Genomic DNA, 18,098 nt, shown 5'->3' on the forward strand with positions numbered 1-18,098 from the left:
ATGAGTTGCTCATCGAGCGGGCTTTTCTGAATGTTAAATTGGGGGACCTTGTTAGTTGGTCCCCCAGCACAGGATCCTTTCTTACTAGTGCCCAGTTTTTATTGACAATTTTTCTGATAGTTTGATGTTGGATACTATACGTCAGAATAAGCCTTTAAGGCTGTACTGTCTCAACTAATTTGTCTTTAGTTGTTTTACTAGCCAATGCCTGTAATCTGCTGCTAGCCAGAACAAATGTATAATCAGCACTCAACCCGGACTACTAAATATTGCGAATAGCCCATCAACATTTCAATAAACAGTACTCATAATCAGCCCAAATATATACTGTTAGCAGTTTAAGAACATGTTAAGATGTAGCACTCAACATGGATACCACCAGTAGTCGAACGATATGTCGATAGCTGACATTCAGCATGACTGCAATATACAGGCAGGAATCCAACCTGTCAATAACCAGCACTTACCATGTGAAGTACTTTATAATGCTACCCATCCAAGATCCTGTTCATACCCTTTGAAACCCTGCAAACACACTGTTACACACCTACAGCAACTGAAGGACAACCACATGCACTGCCAGTACTTACATACACAATCCGATATGCTACTTTCAACTTTTTTAGACCTGACAGACTTAGGGTGGTTTCCCCGCTACTTTTTGCCCACCCCCTCCACTTTTCTGAACTTGTTTTGGCTGGCTTTAGGACTCTGTGCACTTTACCACTGCTAACTAGTGCTAAAGTGCTTGTGGTCTCTCCCCTAAACATGATAACATTGGTTTATCCCCAATTGGCATATTTAATTAACTTATAAGTCCCTAGTAAAGTGGCACTACATGTGCCCACAGACTGTAAATTAAATGCTACTTGTGGGTGTGTAGCACTGATTGTACCTCCCACTTAAGTAGTCCTTTAAACATGTTGCAGGCCTGCGATTGCAGCGTGTGTGTGTGTGGTTTTAAACTGCCATTCCTACCTGGCAAAAAAAACCTTTTGCCAGGCCAGGCCCAAACCTTCCTTTTTTGTATATATATACATTTTTATACATATAAGTCACCCCTGAAGTAGGTCCAGGACAACCCAGAGGGCAGGGTGCAATGTATTTAAAAGGTAGGACAATTACCTTTAAGTTTTACATCTCCTAGTATTGAAAAAATCCCAAAGTCTTTTTTCACTACAGCAAGGCCTATCTCTCCCATTGGATATCATTGGGATACCTTATTACATTTTATAAGTGTCATTACTAACTGAGAAGAGATCAGGCCCCCAAGTCTGGTGTCTCTGGAATCCTAGTTTATGGTGAAGTCAGACTTTAAGTTACACTTCGGGAAATGTCACTTTTAGAAAGTTGGCATTTTCTTGCTTTAGCCATTTGGTGCCTGCTGCCTGTCTCTAGTCAGTCTGGGGTGGTTGTGTTGTCCCCCTAGACACCAACACACAAAGGGAGCTTAGTTTTGACTTGACTTACCGAAACCTCGGGACTAGACATCGCAATCACCCGGAAGAACCTCCCAAATCACCCCGATGGAGGCATCGCCATCGCCCACAAGGCCAACCTCCATCTGAGCACCTACACTGACGGGTCAACAGACCTAATGGAACACCTCCACTTCAAGATACAGGCTACCCTCCGAGGCACTCTCATCTACAGACCCACCAGACCCCGCGCATTTTACTCCGACTCCATCACCGACATCATCACCCCGCATGTCATCACCTCCACCGACTACACCTTGCTTGGAGACCTCAACTTCCACCTCGACAACTGCCAAGATCCCTACATCATCAGACTTAAACAGATCGTACCGGAACCAAAGCACTCAGCAGGACACGCTCTTGACCCCATCTACACAGCAGAAGACTCCATCACCTTCAGCCACACCTCTGAACTCGGACCATCGCTGTGTCCACTTCACCTTCAAAGCAAACATCTCCCGCAGACACACTCCCCAGCTCCAATGTAGGAATTGGAGCAAGAATTCCAACGACCAGCTCAACGCCTCCCTCAGCAGCGCCGCTCCCACCACCACAGATGACGACCCTACTGCTGCCGCCCGTACCCTACACAAATGGATCACAGACTGCGCCTACACCATCACCCCCTTCAAGAAATCCTCCAACCCTAATGCCAAGAAAGCCAGCTGGTTCTCCGCCAAACTCCGAAAATCTAGACAAACCTGCAGACGCCTCGAAAATCTATGGAGGAAATCCAAAACCCCAGCAGACCTTGACAACTACAAAGCAGCCACCACCGCCCACCACAGACTCATCTGACGCTCAAGGAAGAAAGCACTCCAGGGCAGAATCTCCACCCTCGCACACAACAGCAAATAACTCTACGGCATCATCAAAGAGTTCACCCAACCCAACAGTGAGACTGCCGACATACTACCATCCCAGGACTTCTGTGACAGAATTAGCGCCTACTATTATCATAAAATCAGGACCATCTATGACAACTTTGACGACAACAACATCCACAAGGAACCGACACTCTCCGCTCCCTGGACAGCTTGACCGCCCGCAGCATCAAAGACACTCTAAAGACTATGAAGACCACCCACTCCGGGGACCTCATGGACCCCTCTCCCCACCATATGTACCACAGAACCGAAGACGTCATCGCCCCGAGCTGCAAAGAATCATCAACCACTCCTTCGAGACCGCCTCCTTCCCCGATGACTGGAAACCTGCCAAGATCAACCCTCTCCTGAAAAAACCCTCGGTGGACCCCACCTACCTCAAGAATTTCACACCGATCTCCTTACTTCCGTACCAGGCGAAAGTCATGGAAAACGCTGTCAATAGCCAACTCGCCTCCTTCATTGACGAAAACCACATCCTCGACTCCTCCCAATCAGGCTTCAGGAAGAACCACAGGACCGAAACTGCCTTTATCGCTCCGACAGCCGACATCCGCTCCCTACTCAACAGAGGAGAGACTGTGGCAATGTAGTGAATCAGCCACTTTTGTGGTCTGACATCCTATGATGACCCTCAACCACCACCATTCTGTACTGACTTAAGTGTGTTCTGTCTTTTAGTGGAATAGTCTTTTCAAGAATAGAAGGTATGGGATGTTGAGGTGCAGTCTTGAGGGTGGTGGTGCACACATGTGCTCAATGTTGTATACTGAGGGATTAAGTGTATAATGTTATTTGGGTTAGGTGAATTATGACTTTGACCTATTGGCTTTGATGTGGTCTAATGTCATTCTGCCTTCTGACTTTACCTTGCTTCAAACTTTTCTGTGTGCACAGTGGTGCTTGTAAGTTGTGTGGATGAGTATTATAGATGCTCCTTTGACATGGTCTCATGTCATCTTGCTTTTCAATTCCATCCTGCTTTGGGCCTTTGTGTGCATGGCTTAACTAACTCTGAAGCCATTTTCTGTGCCAGCACGAAGCTGCAAAGTGGGGAGGGCATGGTCTGCTCTTTTTTCTTGTTTTTCGCATTTTACTGACTAGAGAGAACTGGTTCTTATCAGAGGAATGTACATGGTTTGACTTGTAGTCATAGCAAGGGCCTGATCAACCGTTGCTCTGACCTTGAAGCAGGCTGGTACGGGCTCTCATGAGAACTAGGGGGCGGAGTTTGCTAGAAGCTTCGCTGTGTTTGAATGTGTATTAAAAAGGGGAGTCTACACTGGCCTGGTGGAAGTTCATCCGTGGAGCAGACGTGTTGTCACGGAAAGTGGTGTCACCTCTGAGCTTTTGCCCGGTTCAAGCAATGGACTCCCCTTGAACAAAGTGGGGTGAACTGATGGAGCATTAGGTGAGGTGTCTCTGCTACTAACTGTCTCTTGATTCTTTACTGATTCTCTCCTTTCCTTCTTATTTCTGATTCTTATATTGATTGTGTTTCAATCATACTATTGATATGTTAGAGTCTGCTATGTTAGGTGCATTTGGCTTACTGTGTGGTGCTATTTACTAATAAATACATCCCAGATATACCAATTCGTCTTTTCCTTGTAGCAGGAGGTGTGGACTCTTCTTGGCTAAGTATTCTGTTGTAGTAGGATGGGTGAATTCCCTTCTAGCAGGTAATTGTGTTATAGGAAGTTGGTCTAATCCTGGCAAGTGATGTGTAAATTACTCATATGTTATATTGTTTTCTTGCCTTGCCTTTGGGGGAGTGTTGAAAGTTTGCCCACCTTAGGAAGTGCTGTGTATATGTTATATTCCATAAGTTTGGAACTGATATTCTCTCCCTGGGAAAGTGACGGTACATTCCTTGGTCCAGGGGAGATCTAAATTTGTCATTACAGACCCTTAACCTCCCAGACCTCTCCGCGGCCTTCAACACAGTCTCACACCGCACCCTGATCCCAAACCAGCCACCTGCGGAGACCCCCAAGGATCCTCCATCAGCCCCACCATGTTCAAAATCTACATGGCCCCGCTGGCATTCATCATCAGATCACACGGACTCGACATCGTATTGTACGCAGACGACACTCAACTCATCCTCTCTCTAGCCAACAAACCCAACATCTCCAGGCACAATGTTCAAGAAGAAATGGAAGCAGTCGCCAGGTGGATGAAGAACAGCTGCCTACAACTTAACACGGACAAACCAAAGTACTCATCATAGGCCCAAACCCCCATGCCTGGAACGACACCTGGTGGTCCCCGCCCTCGGGAACCCACCCACGGACCACGCACGCAACCTCAGAATCATCCTCGACTCTGAACTCAATATGGACAGCCAAATCAATGCCGTCACCTCATCCCGTTTCCACACCCTCAGTCTCCTACATAAGACCTTCAACTGGATTCCCCTCAAACACAGAAAAACCTTCACCCACGTCCTCATCAGCAGCAGACTGGACTACGGCAAAGCACTCTACGCTGGGATCAACAAGAACCTCACCCGCAAACGTCCAGAATGCCTACACCAGACTAGTCCTCAACCTATTGTGCCACTGCCACATCACCCAATGCCTGCGGGAACTACACTGGTTCCCCGTAAAGAGGAGAATCACCTTCAAACTTCTCACCCACGTCCACAAAGCCCTCCACAACACCGGTCCCACCTACATGAACCAAACCCTCTCCATCCACGCACCACAATGATCCCCCCGCTCAGCCCAGCTCTCCCTTGTGACGGTGCCGTGCATCATAAAGACCAGAACAGGAGGCCGCTCCTTCTCCTTCCACACAGCCAAGGAATGGAACATCCTCCCTCTCCACCTCTGCCAAACACCAACTCTCTCCAAGTTCTTGAAGGACTTCAATACCTGGCTCTTTGATGAATCATTGTGAGCATCCAGGAGCTGCACGGACCCTGGAGGGTTTTGAAGGGCCACAGGACCTGGCCTTTTCGACGAATCTCCATGAGCATTCAGGAACGGCGTGCCCCTCCGCCCCCAGCGCTTTGAGACACTTTCGGGTGAGTAGCTGCGCTTAACAAACCCATGATTGTTTGATTGATTGACTTGATGGGCCATGTTGCACGGATTTAAGAGAAAAGCTGGACCGAGCCTAACTTACACCTGAATAGGCTGTGTCCCGTCCCCACACAAAGGACTGCATACCACCCGGTAGTGAGTCTGGAGCCAGGACAGGAAGGGATGACCTCAGTGCACTTCAAATAACAGTCTTTGAAGTCTCCCCCACTTCAAAGGCCCAACTGGGTATAAATACCGGACCTCTGACACCATCACTCCAGTACACTTCTGGACCTGTGAAGACTCTGCCAGGAAGAAGAACTGTTGTGCTGCTGAAAGGACTGTCACTGCTGGACTGCTACTTTGCTGGTCTCCTGCCTTGCTGGGCTGCCCTGCTGCCTGCTGGTCCCCGGCCTGGGTCAGAAGGACTGGATCTGCATCTCTTGAACCCAGAGTGACTCCAAGGGCTAGCTGGCTGGCCTCCTGATCTGAAGTTTCAGGGACATAAGACTTCCAACCACCCTGCTTCTTCACCTGGACTTTGCCATCTGTGAGTCTACCCTACCAAGTGGTGTCCCCCAGTCCTGGACCCTTGGAAGCGGGCCTAAGGTGTTTGTTCCAGCAGAACAGACGCAACCGCTGTTGAACTGACGCATTGCCGCTTCTGTGCAGCTCAAAACTGACACATTGCCTCTGCTGTATGGATCGGAACCGGAGCATCGCCTCTGCTGCAAGAATCGGCACTGGCACATCGCCTTCGGAATCACCTTTTGTCTCAGCGCAAGGTCCTCGCAACTTCTGAATGGCTGTCTTGATGTCGAATCTCCGGATCACAGCTTACTGCTCATCGGAGCAAACCCGTCGCTGCTGCTGCACGGATCCGGACCAACGTACTGTCGCCACTGCGTGGATCAACACCAACACATCGCTTCGGCTGCACCCCGCATCTTCGACGTCACTGCAGCCAGGATTAAGGAACTTTTGTTCAGAGGACCTCAGTGAATCCCTGTATCCAGCCCGTGCTGAATCACGGTCAGCCTGAACCTTTGACTTTGTCCCCGTATGAGTTGACCAGATATCCCACATAAACGTTATTGCTTCTAAGTGCTATTTTACAGTTTATTCTTTAAAAATTCATATATCAATTCTACTTATTGGATCTTTGTCATTTTGGTCTCGTTTTATTTATTAGATTAAGAGCTATTTTTCTAACCTGTTGTGGAATCTTTCTGTGTGGTGTTTTTACTGTTTTTTCTGTTTGAAGTGTTGTGCAAATACTTTACACATTGCCTCAAAAGACAAGCCTGACTGCTCTATACCAAGCTACCAGGGGGTGAGCGCAAATTAATTTAGGTTTTGCCTTCCTCTTGCCCTGACTAGGTTGTGGTTGCTATTTGACTAGGGCTCATGCACCAGTCAGCCTAGAACCCAATTTCTAACACAACTCTAAACACGCCCAATAAAATATCGAGCTACCAATAAGAATGGAACACAGTAGCCTGCTAATACCACAATGACATGCCACCATTTCCCCAAATGCACAGTGGTAAACTGCTAGACCCTCATCCTGATTCCCAGTTCATTGAGAGAACAGAAGCACATTAATACATAACCAACACCTCTAATGCTCTCATGGAGTCAGCATCCTCAGTACAAAACTCAACTCACTTGAATCATCTCCAGTGCACCCCAATTAACTCCTAACACCTCAATGTACACTCCAACTGATCATCAGTAAAATAGACACCTATAGCACTGTTAGTACCAAGATATACAGCTCAGCATCTGTACCCAATGCAGAGGACAATTAACTGCTAGGACCTCAAGTAAACAGCAGTAACACACCACAAGTGAAAGCTAGTGCCGTAGGTCCAACACAGACTCAGAGTACAAAACAAATTTATTTTCAGTGTCACTATACAGAATTCACAATTCATATGTGCATTACGCAGTCCAATTCACAGTCAGTATGCAAATATACAAACAATGCAATTTTGATTTCATTTATTTAAGCACTTTTTCTCAAATCTTTGTGTCAAAAGTTTAAAACATAAAACAAGCTATATTTTTAAAATCTACCCTGGATCATTATAAGATGTTAGTTTGTCAGTGACTTGAGTAAAGTATTCCAAGTGCTTTGAACGTCTATCAAATGCCCAGCATTCATAGTGCACTGAGCGTTGTTCCCTGAGCACGGCCAAGGTGGCAGCCGAAGAACATCAGCCACAGTCAGTCATTCCTTTTCTGCCACGTCTGCTTGGCTTCTCGCCTCTTTGACCCATCTGCTTTTCGTCCCTTCTTACCATATCACTCCATTTCCTTCACTTTTTTCTCTCTTCTCAAATCTAGAGCCCTATAGGGTTCTCGAATAGGCATTCTATGCACTTTCCATTTTGTGAGGGGGGTGCTGTATACGAGTGATGGTAGTTACTTAGGGTACTTAGGTTTGAGAGAAGAGAACACCAATTGGCTGTAGACTAAGGACCCTTTAGAAGATATTCAAATTGAATAATCTGGAACTTAATAAGGTTAAAATAATAAGAGTCTTGTTCAACCCAAAAGTGCATATGTTGCCAAAAGAGCAAATTCTAAAATTGGTTCGAACTAAGTTTTGTAACTAGGACCAAGACCTTTGTTTTAAATTTGCGTTATTGATTACCGGTTCCGCGGATTGTTAATAGGGTTCAGTATGATGGATGATGGGCAAAGGAGCATGAAAAGGAAGAAAAATAAGTAGGTTTGACTGGAAGGGTGGAATAAACAGTGAGGACTAAGAAGATCATTCCGATGGCCACAGGAATCCACTCGGAAACCCCAAATTGAAAGACCTGGAAATACCCGGAGGACAGGCTCATTACATTTCTGTCACATAATCTAAACTTCTCTATAAACGGGCAGCACTTTCAGAACAAGCACTACAAACATAAACGCTCTGCCATCACAAAACGCGTGCGGCTACTCACCGCAGAGTGCTGTCAGCAGCAGGAGAGTGAGAGGGGCAGCCATGGTGCTGCTTCAGGTTGGAAATATTTCAGAAGATTGCCATCTGAAGTGAAGAAATGCTAAACGTGCTTCCGTGTGGGAGTGTTTTCTTCAGCGTCCCTGTGTTTTTTTTAGCATTACGCTTTTTCTGAAACAGGCTTGCAACATCCAGAAAAGCCCAATTTCCTCTATGAGCTTCACTTATTCGAAGAAGCAAGGCCCACGGCCTAAACTGCAATTCTACTTATGTTTTTGTAATCACATGGTGTTCAGAGGAGGAACTTGTTAAAAAAAAACACTCATGAGCTTCACAGAACAGGCAAAATAACCACCCACCTTCTCTGCCATGGACTTAAAAGAATGAGCTAGCCTTTGTTTATAAAGGTTTTCCTTAATGGAGAAGGTATAAAGCTGCTTTAAGACTCCTCTGGGAAACGGAATGAGTTATAATGCCACGGGACTATGAAAAATAGACCCTATAAGAGAACCAAAATCTGCAATGAACAGTCATTCTTAAATGCAAGAGACACCTATGCACCCACTTCTTGTCCGCTAGCAAAAAATTCTATACCTTCGGTTGACTCTGACTACTGTAGTACAATTCAGGAGCTGACGTTGTTCGTGGACTTACGACTTTTTACAACTTTTACATAATGCAAATTATTTAATACATACTGTACTTTGCATCATGGTCATCATCTTACATGTAACTGCTGAAGACGACGCCAATGTAGAGGTAAAAGGACTCAACATTATACAACTTCTTCCAAAAGATGTCTGTATGTGCTGATGGACTGTAAATAAACCACAGTTTTCCTATTACCCTTGGGGCAAAAAAAGCACACAGATAAACCTGTTGGTGAGCAATCGAATCCTGAAAGACAGTTTCCGTTTCAGAAGTTACCTTCTTAACATTTTCAGGTCAGTCCCGAGCCCCCAAATGCAAGTGTATGTTATTTTATGAAATCTGCATTTAAAGGGTCACATGATAAGTTTAACTTGGAATGTTCCCATAACTAATGGCATGAATATAATAATGTTTTAATTACAGTTAGAAATTGGGTTTCTGGTTAGCAGAGTTATGAACCCTGGCCAAGCAGGAACCACAATCCTAATCAGGGTATGCTAGATATACATTAAAATATAGCCCTGCTCACCCTCTGGTAGCTTGGCACAGAGCAGACAGGCTTATTTAGAGAGGCAATGTGTAAAGTATTTGTGAAACACACACACAGAGTAACACAATGAAAACACCACAAAAGGCTCCACACCGGGTGCGTGGCCATGTAGCATTGAAGCTCTGGTAAACCCGGCCCAGCACATTGGGAATGGGCCGCAATCTGCATCCTTAAACATCAGGGGTGCCCTCCCACAACCTCAGCCATTCCCTACCAGCGATTTAGCGGTTTGGGGTTTTCTGGAGCAATTAATGGGCTCCATTGGCACACAGCAACCAGTGGCCCAGACCATACCTCGGAGACCTGGAGGTTACAGGGGCCGCAGGTGAGCCTGAGGCACAAGACCGTTGGGCCTCGCTGAGCTGTCCGAGATGCTCCTATCAGCATTTCTCTCCCCGCCCGCGAAAACACTGTGGGGAGCCATTCCGACGTGACATCTGTGGGCTGTGCTGCACATAGGACCAGACCCATAGACGCCGTCGTGCTAAATGATGGCACCCTAATACAGCGGTACAGAGACACCTGACACCCTGCTCCTGGAAGACTGACCGGGTTGTAGGGCCCACTGCGCACATCACCTGCCGGTAAGATGCCTCGGCTCCAGCAGGGATTGTCTTGAGTGGAGGCTGACCCTGCTTGTGCTCCAGGACCTGCCCAGGAACCTTGCATTTGCCACTGCGCCACTGTGTCTCTATTACTCGGGCCTTCCAGGCGCGCCCGCCAGTCCGAACTGCGCTCCTGGTAGCTGCCGCATGGGCTCTATCTAACTGACAGAGGCGCCGCACAACTTGGTCCGTCTGCCTGCTACTGGCCAGACTCAGCTCTCACTCTTCCTGCTAACGCTGGCTAGCAGCAACATCTGACGGGGTCCTCCCTTCACGCGAATATATGTCGTTACTACGCATTCCGTTGCAACGCGTGCCTTTACCACGCATGCGTTACAACGGAATGTGTTTTCCACGCTTTGCCGTTACCTCGTTTTTACCTTTACTCCGCTTTTTCTTTTTTGGGGGGGAGACCCCCGCAAGCCCCCTTTCTTCTTTTTTTTTTCCTTTTTCTGCAGGTCTCCGCCGACACTGAAAACGGACTGATGCTTTTTTTCGGATTCGGATGACGTTGTTCCGTGATGACGTTGCTTGCGTGGTGAAGATGGTCGTTGAAGCATTACGCGTTGTGAAGACGTTTACGAGGTAAGTGTATCGTTGTAAACGTAATGCGTAGAAAATGCTTCGTGGTAAAGGCTGTTTCCCCTTCACGCACCATATGGGATGGAACACTTTGTGGACAGTGGCGCTGAATCTCCATTGACTAAACCAGCCTTGTCGCCCACGACTCTTTGCCGATGGGCCTGTCACAGACATGGTGCGAAGCGACCCCAAGCAGACCAAGCTGTCATTCGAGTGGCCCAGAATGTCTGATAGGTCGGGGCCATCCTGGAGATGGGGGTGGGGCAGCCGGGGGTTTCGGATCCGGAGTGCAGACCGGCACTGACACAATCATGGCAGAGCTACGCTCAGGCTTCCTCTCCATCAATGTCCTTTTTGATATCATTGCCAGCAGCCTAGACTGCATGGGGGGACGATTGGGCTGCCAAACACTCGACTTGATTGCACAGAGGAGCACATATTGGGTTTGGAGGATGGGGCAGCAACGACTGCTAAATGGCTGAAAAAGCTGGAATGCCTACTCAAAACAGTAGCCATCAAAAACAAGGACTTAGAAGCATGCAGCCACCGCAACAAAGTCCGCATTCTCGGCACTGTGGAATCCACCGACACAGGCTGGCTTGACCTACTTGTAGAACACCTACTCACCACTTCAGATTAACACCCCCAGATAGTCATGGACCATGGCTTCCTGCTCCCTGGACCTGCCCCTGAACAGTTCACGTAAAACACTCTGAGGCTCTGCACACGACAACACCCTGAATCACATACCCCTGATGATAACTATGTGAACCTATTACTATCTTCCCCTCCTCCAGACCATTCAGTAACTAGGGCCTGTTCAGCGCAGCATTCCCCTGTCCCCCCAAGATGAAAACCACCTTGGGAATTTCAAGGGCTTTCTGCTTCTTCAGGCACCAATAAAGAGATTCACTAGGCTTGTTGTTGCCTGGTGTAGGTGGGGGCGCAGGTGACAGTTGTTCGAATGTTTGTTTTAGTAGGTTTGCATTCATTCAAGCCCGTCTTGCAGAATTTCACCCAACATGGCACACAGATCGCCTTCCTACAGGAGACACGTCTACCTTCTGGGAATTTCCACACTTTAGCTTCCTCATGTGGCCACCAGAGATACTTCATACCTACTTGTATGTTGTTTGCGTGTTGTTACATAAAAGCCTGCCCTTTGATCCCTATGCCATTTTTCTGGATGGTCGTTACATCATAGTGCCAGGAAAGAGAATACTATTGCTTAATGTGAATGCCCCAATTATTGATTCCCCATATTTCTTTCAAACACTCCTATCCCTAATTGGATACATAGACACTGATCGCATCATAATCTTCCTTGGCGATTTCAACCTCCACTTGAATGATCTCAATGACCCTATAGTCCACTTGAATGATCTCAATGACCCTATAGTTAACAGCCTCAAATCATTTCTTACTGACCTCAACTTGACACAAATCTGTGACAGCCTCACACATTACAAGGGTTCAATCTTAGATCTTATCATCGCTAATGACTATTCTATCCAACTTGAATCTATCCTCTCATGTGACTGGTCTGGCCATCATCGCATCACATTCCTCATCTCTATACCCTTTAGATCTATTACTACACAAGTACTCAAACCAAGATGGACACTAGGGGGCGTGCATCCAAGATGGCCACACCTTAGTGAGACTCCGCTGCCCTGGAGCTAATATTCATCATTTATCCTAAGCCCGGGGGCTAAGATTGCCCAAAAGCACAGCATATCGGCCGGGGAGACTGCAGGAGCAAACTCGCGACATCAACGGCAAACCTGGAGACGAGGGAACCCCGCTGAGAGTAGACGGTGATTGTGGCCAACACAGAGCGTTCTGCATGCTGAGGCCTGGACACGCTGCAGAGACTGGGCCTCAGTGGGAGCCGAAAACTCTGATCGGCGCGCTCTTCACTGAACTCTCGCTGACAACGCTGTGGGAGATACCCCGATTGATGCATGGGGAGATAAGCACTACTCTGGCGTGAATAGCAGACAGAGCCAGGCCGCACACCACGCACAATCCAGCGATCGTCCTGTGACGGGTGACAGGCCCTAAAGCCCGGGACTGAGGCCTAGTGCACTGCTGGGGGGAAAACGTGCATGCATCCCAGGCATCGGTAAGTCTCGCATGAGGGCTATTGTGGCGCAGAAGAGCACAACGGGGTGGAGGACAAGCTGTGCTACACCCATCTACTCGTATACTGGAAGGAGGGGAGACCGGCGCGGAGAGTCAGGCCTGGGACTAGCTTGGAAGCACAGCTGCCGCCGCGCGGGACGGCTTGAATCAGCCGCGACCCGCTACAGGCATTTGTATAGACTCGGAGCGCTGTCCCTGCGACCTGCACGACCCCACCTGGGGAGGCCCCTCCACTTCATGAACTAAGTACTGCTGGACTAAGAGCGACCCAGGGACTCACTAGATGGGGCGCTAGGGACCTCTGACATCGGACAATCGGCGGACTGAACTGACCCCTCCTGCCTCATTGCTGCGGGCTCCACGGTGCGCTTCTCCCAACGATGGGCTGCCCAGAGACCAGCGATTCTGCAGTGTCCATAACGCAGAGGTGGGGCCCATACCACGCTACATATTCTGGGTGGGCCGCGATCGCTCCAAAACTTTTGCAGGGCATACTGCGGTACCACCTCTTATCCATCTGCAGAACTGGTGCGCGATCCCCGGGGGGGCTGCCGCTGACCTTCTGGTCCCTGCACCACATTGCTGCATGAGCGTGACCTGCGCGGACACCAGCTGGAGCTGTGAGTCACCACTGTCAAGAGACTGCTGGGCCTGACCTGGCCCCACAGTACTGTAGGCCCCGGAGAGGAAGTCGAACTACAGGAGGACTGGAGGGCACGGCGCACCAGCGGAGGGCGACAACGGCAGGGGCCAGCGGTCCCACCCAACACACGCAAGCTTGTTGCACCAGCAGAGTCAGCTCCCACAACAGGGACGTACGCATGCCATAGCCACTGCGCTGAAGGCCAGTAGAGTGGGAGTGCTTGCCATAGCAACACGACGATCAGCAGGGAAGGGACGCCCAGCACACAGCCCTAGATCTGAGCGCCATCGACAACTTGTGACGGCCTAGCGGAAACTGATTCGCTCTCATTGCACTGAGGAAGGTAACGGTTCAGGGTAGAACAGTTGCGGAGGAGATTGGGAGAAACAGCCTCTAGCCCATCTGCTCAGCACTATGGGGAAGCCTGACGGCAAACAATCTAAACTCAACTTTGATACCCGCAGAACGCCGCGGGGACAACTACTGGAGTTGGAGCAAGACGGCGCAAGTCAGTCAAGCCAGAGTACTGAAGAGGTGGACCTGAAAACGCTACTTCACATAATGAAAACCAGTTTTGCCTCGATCGAGGGGAAAATGGACTCCATGTGAGCCAGAATGGACCAGATCACCCAGAAGATCGAAAAGCAGGATGGCAGGATCCAGGAGGCTGAGAGTCGGATCTCAACGCTTGAAGATGAACACACGCAAACAGCTGGGCAACTCAGAGACGTCAACAAATTACTCAAGATCATTGCGGCCAAAAAATTAGGACATTGAAGCCCGCTCACGGTGTAATAACATTCGCATTACAGGCGTCCCCGAGACCGCCAACACTGGGAGACTGGAGGACTATGTGGAACGCCTACTCACCACTTGCTTTGGTCAAGAGGACTTCTCCACAATGCTCATCGTTGAAAGAGCGCATCGCACCCTGCCGCCGAAGCCCCAGCCTGAAGCGCCACCTCGGCCCATAGTTGCGAGGTTACTCAACTATCGCGACCTAGATGCTGCTTTGTGCAAGGCAAGAGAGCTAAGAGAAGTCGACTTTGAAAACAATGCCATCTCATTATATCCGGATTTTACACTTAACGTTCAAGAAGCACGGAAGAAGTTTGCTCCCATAATAAAGAAGCTTCAGCAGGAGGGAGTGGAGAACGTCACGTTGTATCCCGCACGGCTGCAAATCACGCACAACGGACTGCAACACATCTGCAACACTCCACAACAAGCGGCGGATTTTTTCAAAAAGACAGTATTGGTTGAAAAAAGAGCATAGCGTTCCCCGCCGGGCAGGGGATCCAGCCCAACACAACACGATGAAGACTGAACCAAGGGTGGGCGGACATGCTGATCGGAGCTTGCAAGGATTGGGGTCATTGCTATCCATGTTGCAGTTTCTTACAACACACAGGTAACATCCACTGTACACACAGTATAACCTCCCGGCCTAATACCACTTTATGTACAGGAAGAGGGTACCCTGAGGGGCATTAACATTGTAATACGGGGGCCCTTACTGCACGCGCTTTGTTGGACTTGGCCCTTCAGGCAGGTTCACCCCTAAAACTTTTTGCTTTCTAGTGTGACCTGGTGTTAGTGATTTTTGACTTGTGCGCACTTTACCACTGTGTCCCAGGGTAAAGTGCATGCGTGTAGTGAGGTTGGCCTGCCCTCCCATTGGAATGCATGGGGGAATGTATGTGTCCCTGGTAGTTCCTGATGCGTGGGGAGTGCAGGTGCGAGTTTGGTATGTGCGGACTCGTGTGCTGAAATGCTGCGCGATGATGCGTGCGGCGTCAAAATACCTAGTGTGGAAGTGCTCCGTCCATCACCACCCCCTTTTGTACCGCTTTGTTCGCCATCAGTTGGTAGGGTATGCTCAGACGTGAGTCCCTTGCTCACTTTGCCACTGGGTTCAAGCAAGCCTGGCTGAAGACGGCTGAAATGCCAGAAACCGGTCCTAGGAAGCTTGTTTCCGGTCCAGGGAAGGCATGGCTTGGCAGTTCGGGCTGGACTGTTCCCATGAGGCACAAGGTCAGACTGATTTGCATATGGCCATGTCTGAACTGGGGTGGCAGAGTGGGCTAAAGAACGGTGATGGATCAAACCCAGATCTGTTGACTGGGTATGAGTGTTTGATTGGTTCTGATGCTCCGTCCATCACCACCCCCTTTTGTACCGCTTTGTTCGCCATAAGTTGGCAGGGTATGCTCAGACGTGAGTCCCTTGCTCCCTTTGCCACTGGGTTCAAGCAAGCCTGGCTGAAGACGGCTGAAATGCCAGAAACCGGTCCTAGGAAGCTTGTTTCCGGTCCAGGGAAGGCATGGCTTGGCAGTTCGGGCTGGACTGTTCCCATGAGGCACAGGGTCAGACTGATTTGCATATGGCCATGTCTGAACTGGGGTGGCAGAGTGGGCTAAAGAACGGTGATGGATCAAACCCAGATCTGTTGACTGGGTGTGAGTGTTTGATTGGTTCTGATGCTCCGTCCATCACCACCCCCTTTTGTACCGCTTTGTTCGCCATTAGTTGGCAGGGTATGCTCAGACGTGAGTCCCTTGCTCACTTTGCCACTGGGTTCAAGCAAGCCTGGCTGAAGACGGCTGAAATGCCAGAAACCGGTCCTAGGAAGCTTGTTTCCGGTCCAGGGAAGGCATGGCTTGGCAGTTCGGGCTGGACTGTTCCCATGAGGCACAGGTTCAGACTGATTTGCATATGGCCATGTCTGAACTGGGGTGGCAGAGTGGGCTAAAGAACGGTGATAGATCAAACCCAGATCTGTTGACTGGGTGTGAGTGTTTGATTGGTTCTGATGCCCCGTCCATCACCACCCCCTTTTGTACCGCTTTGTTCGCCATAAGTTGGCAGGGTATGCTCAGACGTGAGTCCCTTGCTCACTTTGCCACTGGGTTCAAGCAAGCCTGGCTGAAGACTGCTGAAATGCCAGAAACCGGTCCTAGGAAGCTTGTTTCCGGTCCAGGGAAGGCATGGCTTGGCAGTTCGGGCTGGACTGTTCCCATGAGGCACAGGGTCAGACTGATTTGCATATGGCCATGTCTGAACTTGGGTGGCAGAGTGGGCTAAAGAACGGTGATGGATCAAACCCAGATCTGTTGACTGGGTGTGAGTGTTTGATTGGTTCTGATGCTCCGTCCATCACCACCCCCTTTCGTACCGCTTTGTTCGCCATAAGTTGGCAGGGTATGCTCAGACGTGAGTCCCTTGCTCACTTTGCTACTGGGTTCAAGCAAGCCTGGCTGAAGACGGCTGAAATGCCAGAAACCGGTCCTAGGAAGCTTGTTTCCGGTCCAGGGAAGGCATGGCTTGGCAGTTCGGGCTGGACTGTTCCCATGAGGCACAGGGTCAGACTGATTTGCATATGGCCATGTCGGAACTGAGGTGGCAGAGTGGGCTAAAGAACGGTGATGGATCAAACCCAGATCTGTAGACTGGGTGTGAGTGTTTGATTGGTTCTGATGCTCCGTCCATCACCACCCCCTTTCGTACCGCTTTGTTCGCCATAAGTTGGCAGGGTATGCTCAGATGTGAGTCCCTTGCTCACTTTGCCACTGGGTTCAAGCAAGCCTGGCTGAAGACGGCTGAAATGCCAGAAACCGGTCCTAGGAAGCTTGTTTCCGGTCCAGGGAAGGCATGGCTTGGCAGTTCGGGCTGGACTGTTCCCATGAGGCACAGGGTCAGACTGATTTGCATATGGCCATGTCTGAACTGGGGTGGCAGAGTGGGCTAAAGAACGGTGATGGATCAAACCCAGATCTGTTGACTGGGTGTGAGTGTTTGATTGGTTCTGATGCTCCGTCCATCACCACCCCCTTTTGTACCGCTTTGTTCGCCATAAGTTGGCAGGGTATGCTCAGACGTGAGTCCCTTGCTCACTTTGCCACTGGGTTCAAGCAAGCCTCGCTGAAGACGGCTGAAATGCCAGAAACCGGTCCTAGGAAGCTTGTTTCCGGTCCAGGGAAGGCATGGCTTGGCAGTTCGGGCTGGACTGTTCCCATGAGGCACAGGGTCAGACTGATTTGCATATGGCCATGTCTGAACTGGGGTGGCAGAGTGGGCTAAAGAACGGTGATGGATCAAACCCAGATCTGTTGACTGGGTGTGAGTGTTTGATTGGTTCTGATGCTCCGTCCATCACCACCCCCTTTTGTACCGCTTTGTTCGCCATAAGTTGGCAGGGTATGCTCAGACGTGAGTCCCTTGCTCACTTTGCCACTGGGTTCAAGCAAGCCTGGCTGAAGACGGCTGAAATGCCAGAAACCGGTCCTAGGAAGCTTGTTTCCGGTCCAGGGAAGGCATGGCTTGGCAGTTCCGGCTGGACTGTTCCCATGAGGCACAGGGTCAGACTGATTTGCATATGGCCATGTCTGAACTGGGGTGGCAGAGTGGGCTAAAGAACGGTGATGGATCAAACCCAGATCTGTAGACTGGGTGTGAGTGTTTGATTGGTTCTGATGCTCCGTCCATCACCACCCCCTTTTGTACCACTTCTAGAAGTTGGCATTTCTGTGTGCAGTGTGAGATGAGTGCCTTGTCTGGCGATTGGCTGGC

At 49.4% G+C, this 18,098-nt stretch overlaps 1 protein-coding gene across 1 annotated transcript in view; it reads right to left on the reverse strand.

The window, feature by feature from the left end:
- LOC146862729 (uncharacterized) overlaps positions 1 to 8,451 on the reverse strand; it is a 536,839-nt gene extending 528,388 nt beyond the window's left edge. The window contains exon 1 of the mRNA XM_085641987.1: positions 8,358 to 8,451. Coding sequence (XP_085498113.1) covers positions 8,358 to 8,400 — 43 coding nt within the window. The 5' untranslated portion in view covers positions 8,401 to 8,451. The remainder of the gene's footprint in view (positions 1 to 8,357) is intronic.
- Between the last annotated feature and the right edge of the window lie 9,647 nt (positions 8,452 to 18,098).

The sequence above is a fragment of the Triturus cristatus genome, chromosome 2_2 (genome assembly GCF_964204655.1).
Source record: "Triturus cristatus chromosome 2_2, aTriCri1.1, whole genome shotgun sequence".
Classification (NCBI taxonomy): domain Eukaryota; kingdom Metazoa; phylum Chordata; class Amphibia; order Caudata; family Salamandridae; genus Triturus; species Triturus cristatus.